The following is a 16,046-nucleotide window of genomic DNA, read 5'->3' as shown; positions in this document are numbered from 1 at the left end:
CGGGCAGCGCAAGGGAGGCGATGCTGGTGCTGGGCGGCGGCGCAGAGGTGAGGCGTGGGGAAGGTCGCTCTGCAGGGCGCGCCGAGCCGGCAGCGGAACCGTGCGGAGCGGAGGCTGCCCGGAGCTGCTGCTGGGTGTGTTGGGGCACTGCCGGTGTCCACCGGGGTTTCTGGTTAAGAGATCTAAAGCTAAAAAAGCCATGCATTTGGATCGCTTTTTTTTTTTTTCCTTTAAAAGGCAGTCTTAAGGGACAAAAAGTTCAGATGTTTTGAGGGGGGGTGGCGGGGGTGGTGTTCCGCTACGGTGCAGCGTTCGTAGACTTGCCGTGGCTTAGACTGGCAATAACATTGTGCGCCTCCCCCCCGCTATCTTGTTTATTTTAGGCCGGTAGTTTCAGCAATCTGTTTGAGGCAGGAACCGGTGTGAACGCACCTGCAGATGCCTTTGGTCAGTCTCCAGCTCACTTGGCTGCTTGTGGCGGTGAAGCCTTTTTCCTACTTTGGCAGCTGCAGACAGGAGCGAATTTGAACCAACAGGTAAAAATACGGAAGTTTTGTTTCTCCTACTTCTAATCCTGCATGTCAGTAAATCCAATTTATTGGATTTATTATACACACAGATGTATGGCATGAGGTATCGGGGCTTATTTTAGAGTAACTTTATTCTAGCATGAACCAGAAACGCTATCTATATTGCGTTAGCAATTTCACTTGATATATATAATGCAAATTTCACACTTCCAGTGCTGCATGCAGATGTCAAAACAATTCTTTTATACAAACAAGTATTTCTTTTTCCTCTGAAACTTTGCCCGCAATTCCAGTAAACATAAGGATTCTTTCTCTAGCTGTAAAATTTCATTTGCTTATACCTCTGAGCTGGTAGCAGCATGCTGTTTGGCACAGCGATCCCTCAGTGGTGCTGAAAGATGCTGTTAATCAGTGTACAGAGCACGTTCCGTGGAAATAATCTTTTAGAAGATAAAGGTTAAACAATGAGTATTTATGGAAAAGTATTTCTATTTTGCTGCGATGAATACACTAAACACTTAATGGCAGTTACTGAGTACACTTCACTAGCTACATTCCTTTAATCTCTCCCACCTTGCGAGAGACTGCTATACAGAGTAACATGCCATAAACTGTCACCTTGGAGAACAAGATAGCTTCACCGTATTCCTCTCCCTTCAAATGACTGCTATATATAAATTGCGTTTTTAGGATTGCCTTGGAGAAGCCCCGATTCATAAAGCAGCAAAAGCTGGCAGTTTGGAATGTCTTGCTCTCCTTGTTGCTGGAGATGCCAAAATTGAGTAAGTTGAACTACATTTACTTATTTCAGTAACAGTGTCAAAGGATACATGTATTTTACACAGTACTTTTGTTCAGAGTGTGTGAAGACTTTAAATATAACATGACTATAGTCATAAGAGTGGTATTAAAAACTTCCATAAACACCAAAGTTGCATAGACCGTACATAAGCTGTTGTTTAGTTCCATGTTAAAGACCTCTCCAGTCACTAAGAGAATATTCAGGGACAGTTCTCCTTGTTAGTTTTCCATTCTGACTAATGCTGTGGTCACCTTCCCCTTGCCTTTCTGATATGCTAAGCCAGTCATAGTCTGATGACAAATTTGTTTTAAAATAATTATTCCTTGTTGTACTTAATACCAGCCCTCTCTGAGTAGAGCCCCGCACTATCCGTCTCAAACCTTCTTGGTACTGATTCTCTGTACTTATTTCATACCACTGTCTGAAGTTATCACTTCATTCATCTTGATTTGTGGTTGTTTATAATATATTTCAATTTAACTGAATGGTTATTGTTAATTCTGTCTTTGAGCTTGTGCAACAACAGCGGACAAACAGCAGCAGACCTCGCACTGGCTTACGGATTTCTGGAATGTGCCAAGTTCCTCACAACAATTCAGCACACTCAGACAATGAAATTGAGAAGAGAGCCTGGCTACTCACTAAGTGACAAACGTGGCTTGCTGAGAGAGGATCCAGCTGCACAGAAACATGGAAGTGAAACCAGCAGATCCATAAGCAGGAAGAGGAGACGATCAGATGGTATGTAATACTGTTTGTTTACTACAGTTCAGAATATTTTTAAATGTTTTTAACATTTAAGTAAATACATTTGGTGTTAAATACATAGCTGGATTTAAAAGCCTGCTAGTAAGGATCAATTTGCATAGGTAGTAAAGGTTATTATTGAAAAAGGATTGTGCATGGGGAAAGTAACTGAAAAGGCAACTTTAACATGGGGGGGTAGAAATAAAAATCATGGGTACTTTTACTGATGTACTGACAGAGTAGATACAGACTTATTCTTGTTTGTTCATATGACAGCTCTCATCTCCTAGCTGACAAAAGATCCAGCTTGTAATACCAAAATGAAATCAAGAGGATTCGAAGTCTGAAGAAACAGGACTGGACTATGCATTGAGCAGCCAGATGTGTATGCTAGTACACTGTCTCCTTCTGAGAAGGAGGAAAGCTCGTTTATTTTTACTTCTTACAGAAGACTACTGTGGTGTAGATTTTTTTTTTTTCTAGAACAGTTGTATTCATACAGCTATAAATAAATGAGCATATAATAATTCACTTTTTTTTTTTCTGTGTAAATGAGTACAAAGTTCATAAAATTCAGTACATATAGCCATTTTTCTCCCACTCCTCTTCTAAAATGCTGTTATCAACAGTATTAGCAGCAAATACTGGCTTTGAACAGATTCATAGTGCACAGAACTGCTGGCTGTATGGAACCTGAAAGGCTCTCTTTGGCAAGAAAGAAATCCATAAAATAAAAGGACAGGGCACTTAATCTGTAAGGATTTTAGCATAACAAAAATGTTATATAAACAAAGTTGTCCTAGCCAAAATAAGAGAGTATCAGTTACCTAATGAATATATTTTTAAGAAATACAGTTCACAGCAGACAACTGTTATGTTCGGAGGTTTCATTTAAAAAAAAAAACCCACAAAACCTTTATTAAGCAACATCTCTATTCCAACTGGGTTTTGATTGACTTAAAGCAATATTTTGATAAATAACAAGACAGTTCTATATAGATCAGCTAGTATTCTGGTTTAGCATGTTCCAGCTTAAGAGTGGAATTTAAAAAGTTTTTGGTCGTTGAGGTAGGCACAGATTATAATAGGCATCCTTGTTCCAAAACTCTGGGCCCTTCCATCCACACCAGCCCTGTACAAGAAAAAGCAAGATGCCATTTAAATCTACTACGAATTCTGGTTTTCCTACCTACTACCATTGGATATATTTTATTTTACTAATTTTAATCTAAGCTGTAAGAACTCTTTTCACCTATCTATAGAATGCAGTGACACAGTTTTCAGAAAGTTCTCTACATGCCTAGAAACACAGTAATGGAAAAGACTTTACAGAGTCTCTCTCTTCCCCCCTTCCTTCCTCTGCACCCTGTATCCCTTCCTAAAAATTATTATCTGTTACCTTCTGCTGCTACAGAGAGACTAATGTTATTCTGAAACACTATCATTCTCACAGTTTCCACTTCTCTTGTCTTGAACCCTTGCCTTCTTTGGTAACAGTAGGTATTTTAGAGCCAAACAGAGCATTTAATATCAGGTGTGCTGTTGATCAAGATTTAGCAGAAAAACAGTAACAAAGCTCTTAAGTTTGCAGAGTACCACATAATTTATATGAGGTGTTTATGAAGAAGTGGGCTACAAATTTACAGTGCACCTCAGTTCCTCTCCTCCCCTGACACTGATGATGAGGAAAGGGGGTTCTGCATGTATTTTATCCTGGACCATTCCTTAACACCTTGTTCTGTAACAGCCTTTGGTAATTGTTTCTTTCTGTATTAATTTCAAGCTTTGATCCTCATAAGGCTAGCAAAATGTTTCTTCAACCCAAGGGGTATCAAATACAGATACAAAATAAGTTGCAAACAGCAACTTTTAATGTGAAGAACAGAAAATAAATTGATTACTAACACCTACAGGATGATTTGGCTACTTTCAGAGTTTACAAAACAGAAAACTTAGTGTCAGAAAGGTAATGTGCTGTGTCATCCCTTTTAGTAGCTTTAAATATGGAAATAACATTACATACCCTTTAGTTCTTTAGTTTTCCCAGATTCTCAGAACCACTCAGTACCTGCCCTTTAAAATTGGTTCAAGGACAAATCTGAGAATGCCTAGTGTTGGATTTTTAAAAACATCTTTTAAAATTTTAAATAAATGGTTATCTTCTCTGCTTCAGGAACAGCATTTTACAGGCTGAACAGATTTTAATGTTCCATTCAAAGTACCAAACACATTTACTGTATATACTACTGGCTAAAAGGGGAGATGGTGTAATTCAGAGAAAGTAAAGAACATTTATTTGTACTATAGTAAGTTGCTGACCCAACATATCTTCTCCAAAGACACTTAAGTTTCAGAAACTAACAATAAGCAGCATATATGCAGGTTAACTGGGGTCAGCACTTTCTCCACAGGAATGGAGAAGCCATAGAAAGACCAATTTGTATTTGGCTGTACATTATTGGTTTTATGCTAAAATACATGTGTATACATTCATATACGTGTATGTGTGTGTGTGTATATTTATATATATGTGCATGTGCATCAAGCCTCACCTTTTCCAAAATAACATGCAGATCTTCTCCTCCAGTGTAATGTGGGTCTAGAATCAAGTATTTTATGTGCCCTGTAATCTCATTCCAAGCCACTCCTAATATTGTGTGAGCCAAAACACCTCCACCTAAAATAGAGGAACAAAAATTGCTAAAAATTTTTCACTGATACTGGCTAAATGTGTAAGCCTAAAATAAAAGTACATCAACACTTTCTATTAACTGATTAGCTTGGTTATCAAAATTATTCTGAAGCTGTCCTACATAAGAATCTTCTCATTTTTAAGCAACATATATTTACTACAACTAGGGAATATTACTTATTTCACTTTACTTACTACAACTAGAGAATTTACTTTCCAAAGTTCTTCCATGTCAGCAAGGTGGGTTCCATCAGAAGAAGTCAAGAATATTTCAACCATCTGTTTTGATTACTTTTTCTTTAAAAAAAGTTAACTGTAGAAAAGGAATCTGGAAAACTTCCTGTTTGTAAAAGGACTAAAATTAGAACAGAAATCATAATTTCTGGGTAAGGGTTATCTGCTGTTTTCTACTAAATTCCATCAATGGATATTAGTGGCAGAGTAGTAATTTCTGACACCTCCTTCTCTAGCCTGCAAACAGGGAAAGGGGATGTTTTGATGAACTGGCCACAGGTTGACTCTTGCATGTTTCTTTCAGATAGCATGAGGAGTTTACATCACTGAAATACTGTAGTAACAACTCCACAAAACACATAGGAATTGCAAAACCCAAAAGTACATAAGCAAAAAAAAAGAACCAAAACCCAACCAACCCCAAAAAGCCAATCTCCCCTCCTCCAACAACAACAAATTAAACCAATCTACAAGAGAGCATTACAGGGAAGGATAAGTTACAGACTCCAAGGTTTTTTCAATATAGGATTCTAAATTCTTGAAATTCAGACAGAAAGGCTGCTGAAAGGCCAAGAATATTTCATATAAAAATCTGGACTTCTGACACCTCTAGTTTGAGGGATTAACACTATGGAGTGCCAGATTGCAAAAATTGCTAAAAGCAAAATTTTATAAAGCTGAACATGGTATTTTCAGTATTTTTCATTTTCCAAACCACAGGTGTCTTGGAAATAGTTCAATTAAACTTACAGTGGTTTTATGAATGGCATTTATTTAAACTAGTCTTAGAAAGAATTTGGATAATACCCTTCTCTTCAAAGCCAGACAAACACTACTCTTCTGTGACAGAAAGTTTTGAGGAACTGTATAAAATTCTACTCCTCCAGAGAGCAGAAGTCAGCTCCTGAGTTCTGGCTTTAACAGCAGTTTTTTAAGAACACCATTTAGATTGACCTTTGTTACCAGGTTTAATACAGAGCTTGGGAGGAATACCGAATGAAAAGATACCAGCCAGACTAAATTGCATCATATTCCAAGCTCCCTTGGAAAAAGTGTAATTTTAAATTCTTCTAGAGTTTTGATTAACTGTTGTACAGTAAACTGAATGAGTTCTAACTGAAATGAAATTCAGCATGCCGAGGCCATGCACTTTCATTGGCATTCTTCGATACTTGAGCACTTACCAATCATAACTGGAGTTCCTTCAGCCTTGAAATGATTAGCAAGCTCTCTTCCCTGCAATGCTAGTTCAGAACCCTGGCTAGGTAAGAAAAACAACAGATTTGTCACCCTCATTAGGCTTAATTCTCTAATTATCCATTATATTCCTTAAATGCATAGGTAACTGAAAGTGGCTTAGAGTTTTCCTGTGTAAACATGCTGGGACAATTTGAAAAGAAGTTTTTTTTAATGCAATTTACAGATCCTAATTGGATGGATGAATCTGCTCTAAGTTTAGTTGCCACTGGAGCACCTGGAGTCACCCAGCTTCTATAAAGTGTCTGCTGCTTGTCTCCCATAGTAGGGACAGCTGGTAAACCCCAATGGGTTCCTCCAAGTGGCTGAAAAACAGACTGGCTACATCTGTCAGCAAGGGGTAGTCTGAAGTAACAGAACTTCCTTGGAAACAACAAAAATAAGGAGTTGATAAAAGTGTTTATAACGACTTCTCCTAAAACAGGTTTCCATTGTAACTGCACAAGCAACTGCAGTACTCATACCCAAGTTGGCTTTAAAAATAAAATCTCAAATAACATTGGTAATCTGTTCAAAGCAACACTGAATTTAGCTTTGTTATAATCTTCCTGCTTCCCCTTTCAACTAGGGGGATCAGCCACAGACAAAATAAGTCTACATGGAAGAGAAAGGCACACATGCAACATGCACACACTCCAGGATTCAGAGCTGAAGACATATGTCTGTCAGAGATTCATGTTTCTCCTTAGAAGACTGACAGTACTCCCAAAAGTGGTGACAGAAGCTAGGCAAGGAAATCAGTACAGATACTTTTAGTATCTTGTCTTTCTATTTCTTCATATAGTGGTTATTTAACCTTTTGAAAACCCAAAGAAAGCCTGTGTGCCTGCTTCTCAAGTTCCTGGAGAGACAGATTAAATGCAGACAGAATACAACACTGGAACTCTGGGAAATGGTGCATTTACAATCATGGATTCAGTACTAGTGTTGCTGGTGCAGATGTGAAGTCTTATTTTCAGAAAGAGTTAGAGGTGCTAACTGGAAATAAGCCCAAGACAAAAGTACTATCAACTGCCAGTGACCAGCTGAAAAAGATGCACAACATTTCTTCTTCTCAGCACAGAAGTGATGCTGGCTTTTCATAATTCTGAAAAACACTGGTGCTCCCTTGTAGCAGCACTATGAGCAATTCTACCCAATTCACAAAGGAATCTATTCTATGTTCTTATGTGCAGGAATGACAGCCTTCATAGTGGCAGCATCTGTCACAGCTGCCATAAATAATAGGTGGATCATCTGCAAATATAAGCTCTGGAACAAAAAAAAGATTAAAATTGGCTGCATAAAGGTTTACAAAATACTGAAAACCTGAACCATTAAGAATCACCATGGTTACATGCTCTTTTAGAATATCTGTAGTATAATTTACATAAACATAATTCACAAGTAGTATTTTGTTTGACTAGAATTTTCATATATGTTAAGTTTGTATATATTCTTTGATTATTGTATTTATCACAAAATGTTGAGGGATTTGTTAGTCTGTTTAGTGCTGCCTAAATGATAAAAACCCAGTAATTTTACTTCTGATAAATGCTGAACATTGCTCTTTTTCTCCCAATATATTTTTAGGGTGTATGGCAGTGTCAGATTGTCAGAATGGAAACAAATACCTTGTTTTATCTGTCACACAAACTCAGAAAAGAAAACACTATTTTGGGGCTGCTCAGCAGTTTGCCTCAATCCTGAACTGGTGATGGATTAGCTCAGTGGACAAAGTAATAATTTACCATCAGTATGCCTTTGGTTCATGATGATCACCAGACTGTGTGCCTGCTTCAGAAATGACCTTTGCAGTGCAAAGAAACAGACTGAATTTCACATCAGTTTGCATATCATTAAGCGAGTTACAGCAACTGCAAACAAATTTGCAAACTCCAAGCCCCCAAGAAATTTAGCAACACCTTCATCTGTAAGCACTTAGCACAAATCAAAGGCAGGAGTACAGGGTTTATGAACAAGAAACCCTTAAAAGACTTATCTCTTATTATCTCTATTCTCCCATGTATCATAATGGTAATCTGCATTTTAAGGCATTCAGGCTTTTTAATAATTACCTAGCTATTAAAACAGGTATGGATTCTTACCTGACAAATAATATTTTGGATGTTATTCCAAAAAGCTGATTCAAAACAAGCTGTACCTCAATTGAACCAATCCATTGCCGTGACCCAACAAATGCTGCAGGTTTGTCTCCAGCATCAACCAGTGCCTTTGCAACATCACGATGAAGAAGAAAAACAAGTGTCAACAACATTTAGTAGGCTATTCCACCACTTTTTGTGAACAAAGTTGGTTTATATATATATATGGGAATGTATTTTGAACCTAGCCAGTCAACAGCAGACAAATGGATGCTGAATTCATTCACTGCAGTTCAACCTCTGGAAATGTCACTCGAACACTAATACAGAACAGTGCCTTCAAGCACAGACTGCAACATCCCACTTCAAGCTGGGATGGTGAGCACCGAGCTGTCTGATAATGGGGTGCAGAAGCCACTTCACAGATTGAAATACCTGGATTCCTATTCAAAGCATCTCAGAAAAGGATCCATAAAATAGTGCTCTGAGGAAGAGACCACTGAAATACACCATAGGTAGTGGTTTATTTCAAACTATTCTCCATTCTGAAGCTTATATGTTACATGTGACACATGAGAGGGGCCTTTTTTGCTCAGGACACAAAGCCCATGAAGTTTCCTGAAGGCTACTGCCCTCCTCTAGATGTCTAAATATGCTACAGGACTGCATGGACTTCAGTTGCTTTTAGGTGTGGACTGAGAAATGTACAGGAAATACAGTTTTAACCGTAGTGCTCACATCCCTGTTAGGTATGATGAAACTGGACTGAATCAAACTTTGCTAAAAATGTTCAGTAAAGAAATATAATACAAAGAACTATTTTTAGAAGACTGAAGACAGCAGTATTTCTTGCTAGACATACAATATTAGCTACCCAAGCCTACAGTTTTTCTTCAGTGAGGTTAACAGAAATAAAACATATTCAGGTATGCATTTGTATTCACAATAGAAAAAGAAGTGAAGGAGAGTTCAAAAAACAGGAAAAGCCCACTACTCTCAAAGGCAAAGTTGCAAAGGCAGGCAGTAAATCAAGGCATAGCATCCAGCTGTCACTGAATATGAAAGACAGTTTTAAAACTGATTTTAGTATGATACATTGGTTTGTTTTCTTTCGTTTGGCAAAACTGGTGAAAGTGTCATAATTTGAGCTTCTAATAGAACATGAATCCAGGAAAATACTTAGAAGACAACTGTTTTAACGAGTTTTATTTGTACAGATAATGTCACCTGACACTAATAAACATTTGGAGATAGATCTCCTATAATACAACTTGTTAAAAATAATAATTCAGAACTATTATAGTTCAATTTAATAGATAAATTTCAAATACCACACAAATCTGAAGTCTAAAATATATGAATTTGATACTTTAAAACTAATCTATACAAACTTTTCTAGACAAATATGCATAAAACAATGAATCTGCTTAAGTGTTCTGTACCTGTTGAATTTCCTTGTGTGTTGGTATAGGTGTATCAATATAACCTTGGTGCTTGAACCAAGAGCAGATCGTCTGCAGAGACCGATAGGCACAGCCCCAACCACTGTCATCAATACGATCCTGCATATAGTGGTGGTAACTATATACACCATGTACTAAATAAACCTGCACAGAAAGGGATGACACAAATCAGTCTGATCACACTTGTATCAATTTTTGAAGTCATACGACTTGTCACTAGAACTGTAAAAGCTTTCAGCCAGGGATTGCAAATATTTGGAAGAACTGAACAGTTGTTATTCACACATGATTACTCCTCCTGTTTTTGTCTCCTAAACATCTCAATTCATAGGTTTAGCTTCTTGTCTTGGTTCTGAGAAACTTTAAAAATACATGCTAAAATTGTGTACATTTTTCCAAGAAAATGCAATTTCTGTGGGACAAATATAGCTAGAGCAATGCCATTTTGTGCAGAGAAGCCCTTTTGCTTAAAAGGCCATATCAGTTACTTCACTTTCTCACCTATACAATTTTGACTATCTATCTAAATTCTTTCAATAACAAATCTCAAGTTAAAAAAGAAAAATTACTTTCTTACAAATGCTTCAATTTGAACTTACCATACCAGACTCCATACCAGGTGAATTAAGATGTAAATGTGGATTTCTGAGATATCCATCTTTATATGGTTCATCTGGAAAATGATAAGCATTTGCTCTCTTGAAATATGGTCTGTCACAAGGCAGATTGAATAACCCGTGCAATTCCTACATGCAAGTTTGAATAAAAATAAAGAGCACAATTCAAATTTTCGATTAAAAGAATCACATTGTCAGTAACAATAAAGACAAAAAATGTTAGCATCATAGTTCACCAAAATTAAAATCTGCTTAATTAAATATTCAGTATGTATGTTTATTACTAGATCTCACCTCTGAAAGGAAGCTCATGCAGGCTTACCTCCTACCTAAAGGGCCCACTATTTTATGCAGTCCTGTTACCTAATGCCTGCTGCTGGAGCCCCACTGAAGATATCATGAGTGCCAAGTGTCTTATGAAAGTATAAGATACACCATAATAGTAAAGGATTACAGTTTTATCTATGTAGTAGTATAGATACACTCTGAATTACACCTTAACTAATATTGAAGACATACAAATACCACATACTGAGACAAAGTAAAGATACTGAGCTCATGGTTTAAGCAGATTGTCTATTTTTAAATCTCTTAAGCACTGTTTACAACACAGCAGCCACATTTAAAGATATAGATTGTCTTACTGCAGAGCTTGAGTGAAAGGAATGAGAAGATCATCTAGGATAATGTGTGTAACACAGGTAATACATTTTACGCAGATGACCCAACACTGAACCCAACACAACACTACATTAGCTACAGTAACACTTAGCAATCAGTGGATAAGAGTGAACAGAAGACAGAAAGCAGGAAAGACTTGATGTGCCACCAGTGCCTGAGGCCTCTGCAAATGCAAGGAATAGATTAGATTTCATATACACAGTAATGCTTCACATGGAAGAAGAAAATGAAAACCCCCCATGGATTCTACACCTCTAAGGTAGTAGACAATTCCTAAATTCCTTCCCCACTCTCTCAGTAAGTGTAACTGTGTGATCTGAACTAGTATCTGCCAGGCACATGTCTCCATCTGAAAGGGCTGCCACACCAGAACGTTTTTCCACTTTATCCATATTCCTCTTTCTAGATGTGCCAACCCAGAAGCTAGCTAAGGCTGATCAGCTGTGAGCCACAAAAAGCAGTCCCCTCCTCAACCAAACAAAGAACCCAACAACAGGTAACCTCAACAAAGAAACCAAAACAAACAAAAAAACCCCAACCCTAACCCTTTCAGGACAGGTGCTAAGGCCTAAAAGTAATAACATGCTGCAAGTAATCTGATATTCTACCATGGAAGTAGAGAAATTCAAAGAATACACTACCAAAAGTATAATTTAGGTAAGTTTTACCAAACCCAAATCCTATGTAGTTTTGAAGTTGCATTTACAAAAATGAGATGTCACATTTTATAAGATAATTTCTAATAAATGAAGCTTCCACATTAAGTATACTGCTTCAGTTATAATAATTTTTTTTTTTAAAAAGGTATCTGTTAGTATTTATTCTACATTGGTTAAATGAAAAGCTTACCACTGCTTCAGTTACAACTTTTTAAAAAAGTTTTAAAAAATCAGGTTCTGTTAGTATTTTGTTGGTTTTACCTTTCTGTAGCTTTCCAGTTGATCATCTGAAATACCTGTAGGATACGAGATTGTTACAAGGTGATTTTTTCCTGGTAACATGAAATGAAATTGTTCTGGCACCACAATTGATGTTCCTTTCATATACTTCATGATACATCTTTCCATGTCACTTAATTGCCTGTGAATTGCTTTCACCAGGAGATTTTGTACCCTGCAGAAGAATATTTGAAAAGTAGAACAGCGATGGTGGATAATTTCCCCTCATAGCTCTGACAGTTACACAATATATATAAGCATATTTGCACCTGGTCCGATGAACTTACTACTTCCACGCTTCCTCTCCCACAGAGAAAGACAGAACCTCACTGTGCTTTACTCGAAGCACGTCTGCACGTAGAAACTACTTCCTAGCGATTCAACCCTCCAAAGTGCAGGTACCCTGGCCTTATATCAGAAACACAACCAGTATAAGCACTTGCTGAAAAAAAAGGTACATATATGACTATACTGTTTTTTTTCTGCATTTTATCCACCCCATTTAGCATCCTTCAGAGACAAATCCTACGGAAAAAACTGCAAGGAGAAAGTACAGAGGAAGACTAACATGTTCCACCTTCACCTACCCAGCTGCAGTCCCTAACGTAGTACTGAGATTACAAAGACTCATCAAATAAAGTCCAACTCTCACTTTTATATATGCTCACATACTTACAAGAGTTTTTAGATAATTTTCTTGACTTTTTCAATTCCTTGCTAAGCAACAGTTACGAATTATCAAATCTATCAGACATTAATAGCTGAATTTTTTGTAGATAGCAAAAGGATTGTGTGTCAAGACTATTAAAGCTAAAAGCTCCTGTAGACAGCTGTTATTATTTACACAGTTAAATTCCATTAAAAAATTACTATATGCTACTTCATTAAACTGATTAATCATATAGCTTTACTTCACTATTTCAAGAGAAAGCAGGAATGAATCTGAAAAATTACAAGTTCAGAATAACACTTACGTTCCCCACGTTTCTTCTGGAGAAACAGATACAACAACATCAACTGGTAACGTCACATTTATGTAGTGGTGTTCCTTATTTTCCCTTTCAATGACTGGAGCCAAAGCAGCTACTGAAGATGTCATTTCCAACATGAGGTCTATATTAACTATCTGCTGCTGCAGAGAATAAAGACACCAGTAGTACATCTCCAACAACACATGCACCAAGAAGGCAAAAGTAAGATCTTAGATACTTGGTAACAAACTCAGTAATGAAATACTCAGGATAAAAAAAATAAATCTAGTCACATTAAAGACAAACTTCTATGTGCTGATCTAATGTAGACTGGTCTCTGCATTCATGCTGAGTCTCAAAATGATTTTAAAAGAATTCTTTTAAGTCATATCAATGTCTATTTGTGTACAGAAAAACCTAGAGAGCGCAGATCTAAAAATGTTTAAATGATAGGTAGTCTGATATAATTTATTAGTGTGGTGAGACACATACCGTATCTTGTAACTTTTTATCCTTTTTTTTGCCAAGCTTTCGTTTAGTGTCATCCTCTTGGTCAAATCTGAAGCATCAACAGAAAGAGAAATTTCTATAATATGAAATTAATCTATTAAAAAAAAAAAAATTAAATATACTCACTGTATAAATCGTCTTATCTCCTTACAAGCAGAGTCATCAGTCAGTTCTGGAACAGTGTTCATACCATTGTTTGGCCACATGTAGACTGAACTGTGGCAAATTCTTAATACAAGAACATCTGAGGATAGTTTGTCTGCAAGATCACTGAAAACATATCCTAATGCCTTTTTTGTTGATGCCTCTGAAATACAATCAGGACAAAATTAGCCTAGAAAATTCCCTCACTTGTGTTATAGCTACTGGCCATACATTTAAAAACCCTGATGTTTTTGGCTTGGAATAGAAGTGCTGTTATAATCAGAAAACTGGCTATAAAAACAGAAACTAAGATAGGATTTCACTTAGCAGGTCTGTCTCAAACATTCACATTCATACCTGCCTGAACAAAAGTGTAGTTTCTCTCAGATGCTGTCAGATATGAAGAACTGAATGAATTACAGAAGAATAACTTACACTGTAGCTGATTCTCACATCAATAACCCTTAACCAAGCCTACAGCTGCAAACAAACTTCTACATACAAACTTCTACATATTTAGTCTTTTATATATAGTCTTTTGAGTAAATCCTGGAAAGATGCAACCCGAGTCATGTGTTTCTGACTTCATATCATCGTTATATCATTATTCTGACTTCATATCATTATTCAAACCAAACCCATACTAAATTTTTGGAAAAGCAGGGCCTATACTCCAGCTGCAGACCAAATTTTGGCCAGCACAAACCTGCAACTGTAAGGCACACCCTGGTCAGCCTGAATCTATACTACCAGTATAGACAGCTGTCTTTTAGAGGTAGACCTGACTTTTAAAGTTGCACCCACTCCTGACAACCTGAATTGATACTGGATATTACAGAACAACTTTTGCATGTTACCACCAGCACTGTTTTCCTCACTGAGGAGATTAAACACTGTTACTTAGAATGCCACAAGTTACACAAAGCCTAACAAGCTATCAAAGGCTATGCTGAATTGTATTTCTTTAATGCATTAACTTAAGACTTGGACACTATTAGTTGACTTTTGCACTAGAAGTATGTAAATACTACAGTATTAGAAAAATAAAACAAAACTCCTCCAAAAAGAAAACCTCACTCCCTTCAAAAGGAGTCGTCTGCCATATTTATGCACTAACAGGTGTGAACACTGTGCACCTGGACAATCTGAATATCACTCTGCTTCACTGTGGTTAAAATTCACTACACTGTTAACAAAGCCAAATAAATAGCCTTTTTCTAAGGATGCAATTCACAAAAAGTTGCTATGCATTAGGCCAGCCTATTCAACACTTCTGTCCCACACCATGAACTGAAATGAGCCCAATTTCCTTTCCAAGGTTCACTAGCACTGAATCCAGAGTTTCTAGTAAAGACATGTCCTGTTAAAATGCAGAATGAGCTACAGTCAAGCTAAAGACATCCTCCTTCTGCACTGCACTCCATGATAGCTCAGTGGCCACTGATAGCCTTTGAGCAGATTTTCTGAAATTAATGTTATGTGACTGTAAGAATGTGGGACTAGAGGAGCCTCTTAACACCATGTGGTCTAGTCCCTTGCTATTACATGGAACTGCAGTAGCCAATCCAGCCAAAATTCTGTAGAGTAACTAGTTAGTTTGTTCATTTCTATTTTTCTAGAAAGACTGGACTACAATCTCAAAACTTTATTATTAATATAATCCTGTTATAAACAAATTAATTGTCATTGTTATTCTCTTTTTGCTTAGAATTTCAGGGCCAACTTTGGATTCAAACTGAAAAGGGATACCAATACCGTATCCTTATGCAGGAAAAATATGCAGATAAGATGACCTAAACATGGCAATCTAACTTTACTTCAAACTAAAATAAAAAACATACAATGGAAAAAGACTCTCAGAAAATTAATGGCAATAAAGAATAACATTTTCTGTACTTAATCTTTATGGGTCTAGGTGAAACGCCACAAAAATAAACATCATAAATTGTTAATTAATAACAGGTTACTTATATAAATATTAAGAAATCTATTATAGTCTTATAGACACACCATCAGTTGTTGCTAGCTGAAATGCAAGATCCAAGCCTCCTCTTATTCTAAAGGTTATGTCCATAGCTTCTAGAATTACCTAAGGAGAAAAAAGAAGCAATGAAAGTGAATAGCTTTCAACATGCTTTCTCTCAAACTACAATTGACTATTGTTATACCACAGTGTGCAAGCACACCGGTAATTACTGCAGCTGCTCAGGGTATGAAAGGCCAGTGAACGAACAGGGTGGCATAGCAGCACATAATTTCCAGAGCCAGTACTTCTATTACATGAGTATTGCTATAAACACAGTCCTTAAACCGCATTTCCTATTTAAATAAGATATTCTATACTCAGGAAAAGAAAAAAAAAAAAAAAAAAAAAGG

At 36.9% G+C, this 16,046-nt stretch overlaps 2 protein-coding genes across 5 annotated transcripts; one reads left to right on the top strand and one right to left on the bottom strand.

Annotated features, from left to right (window-relative positions):
- Positions 1–6: 6 nt before the first annotated feature.
- Positions 7–2,473, top strand: ANKRD37 (ankyrin repeat domain 37). The gene is made up of 5 exons (XM_026846759.1): positions 7–47; positions 384–536; positions 1,221–1,312; positions 1,844–2,073; positions 2,356–2,473. Exons 1-5 carry the CDS (start codon positions 21–23, stop codon positions 2,367–2,369), a joined length of 516 nt encoding a protein of 171 aa, XP_026702560.1. The 5' UTR covers positions 7–20; the 3' UTR covers positions 2,370–2,473.
- On the bottom strand, positions 2,116–15,924 carry UFSP2 (UFM1 specific peptidase 2). Of its 4 annotated transcripts, none has more exons than XM_026846758.1 (11): positions 15,681–15,820; positions 13,653–13,833; positions 13,509–13,575; positions 13,020–13,174; positions 12,028–12,220; positions 10,409–10,555; positions 9,789–9,953; positions 8,350–8,474; positions 6,190–6,266; positions 4,632–4,756; positions 2,116–3,211 (listed from the first exon to the last, which is right to left on the bottom strand). In XM_026846758.1, exons 1-11 carry the CDS (start codon positions 15,742–15,744, stop codon positions 3,125–3,127), a joined length of 1,386 nt encoding a protein of 461 aa, XP_026702559.1. In that variant the 5' UTR covers positions 15,745–15,820; the 3' UTR covers positions 2,116–3,124. The 4 variants fall into 4 exon arrangements, 2 of the variants coding, with proteins under 2 accessions (XP_026702559.1, XP_026702558.1); XM_026846757.1 differs by having other exon boundaries at positions 13,020–13,177; positions 15,681–15,810; XR_003398208.1 differs by lacking the exon at positions 2,116–3,211 and adding an exon at positions 4,967–5,126 and having other exon boundaries at positions 4,639–4,756; positions 13,020–13,177; positions 15,681–15,924.
- Between the last annotated feature and the right edge of the window lie 122 nt (positions 15,925–16,046).

Source organism: Athene cunicularia (genome assembly GCF_003259725.1).
Source record: "Athene cunicularia isolate RWA chromosome 4 unlocalized genomic scaffold, athCun1 chr4_part1, whole genome shotgun sequence".
Lineage (NCBI taxonomy): Eukaryota > Metazoa > Chordata > Aves > Strigiformes > Strigidae > Athene > Athene cunicularia.
The sequence above is the reverse complement of the archived record's forward strand: the minus strand, read 5'-3'. Positions and strand labels throughout refer to the sequence as shown.

Bases quoted from the DNA above. Each gene is read 5' to 3' on its own strand.
- ANKRD37 (XM_026846759.1), top strand. From the start codon at position 21: ATGCTGGTGCTGGGCGGCGGCGCAGAG. The intron at 48-383 runs GTGAGGCGTGGG...TGTTTATTTTAG, and splicing joins TGCTGGGCGGCGGCGCAGAG to GCCGGTAGTTTCAGCAATCT. The intron at 1,313-1,843 runs GTAAGTTGAACT...TCTGTCTTTGAG, and splicing joins GCTGGAGATGCCAAAATTGA to CTTGTGCAACAACAGCGGAC.
- UFSP2 (XM_026846757.1), bottom strand. From the start codon at position 15,744: ATGGACATAACCTTTAGAATAAGAGGAGGCTTGGATCTTGCATTTCAG. The intron at 13,576-13,652 runs GTGAGTATATTT...TTGATGCTTCAG, and splicing joins GAGATAAGACGATTTATACA to ATTTGACCAAGAGGATGACA. The intron at 12,221-13,019 runs GTAAGTGTTATT...ATTCTTCTGCAG, and splicing joins CCAGAAGAAACGTGGGGAAC to GGTACAAAATCTCCTGGTGA.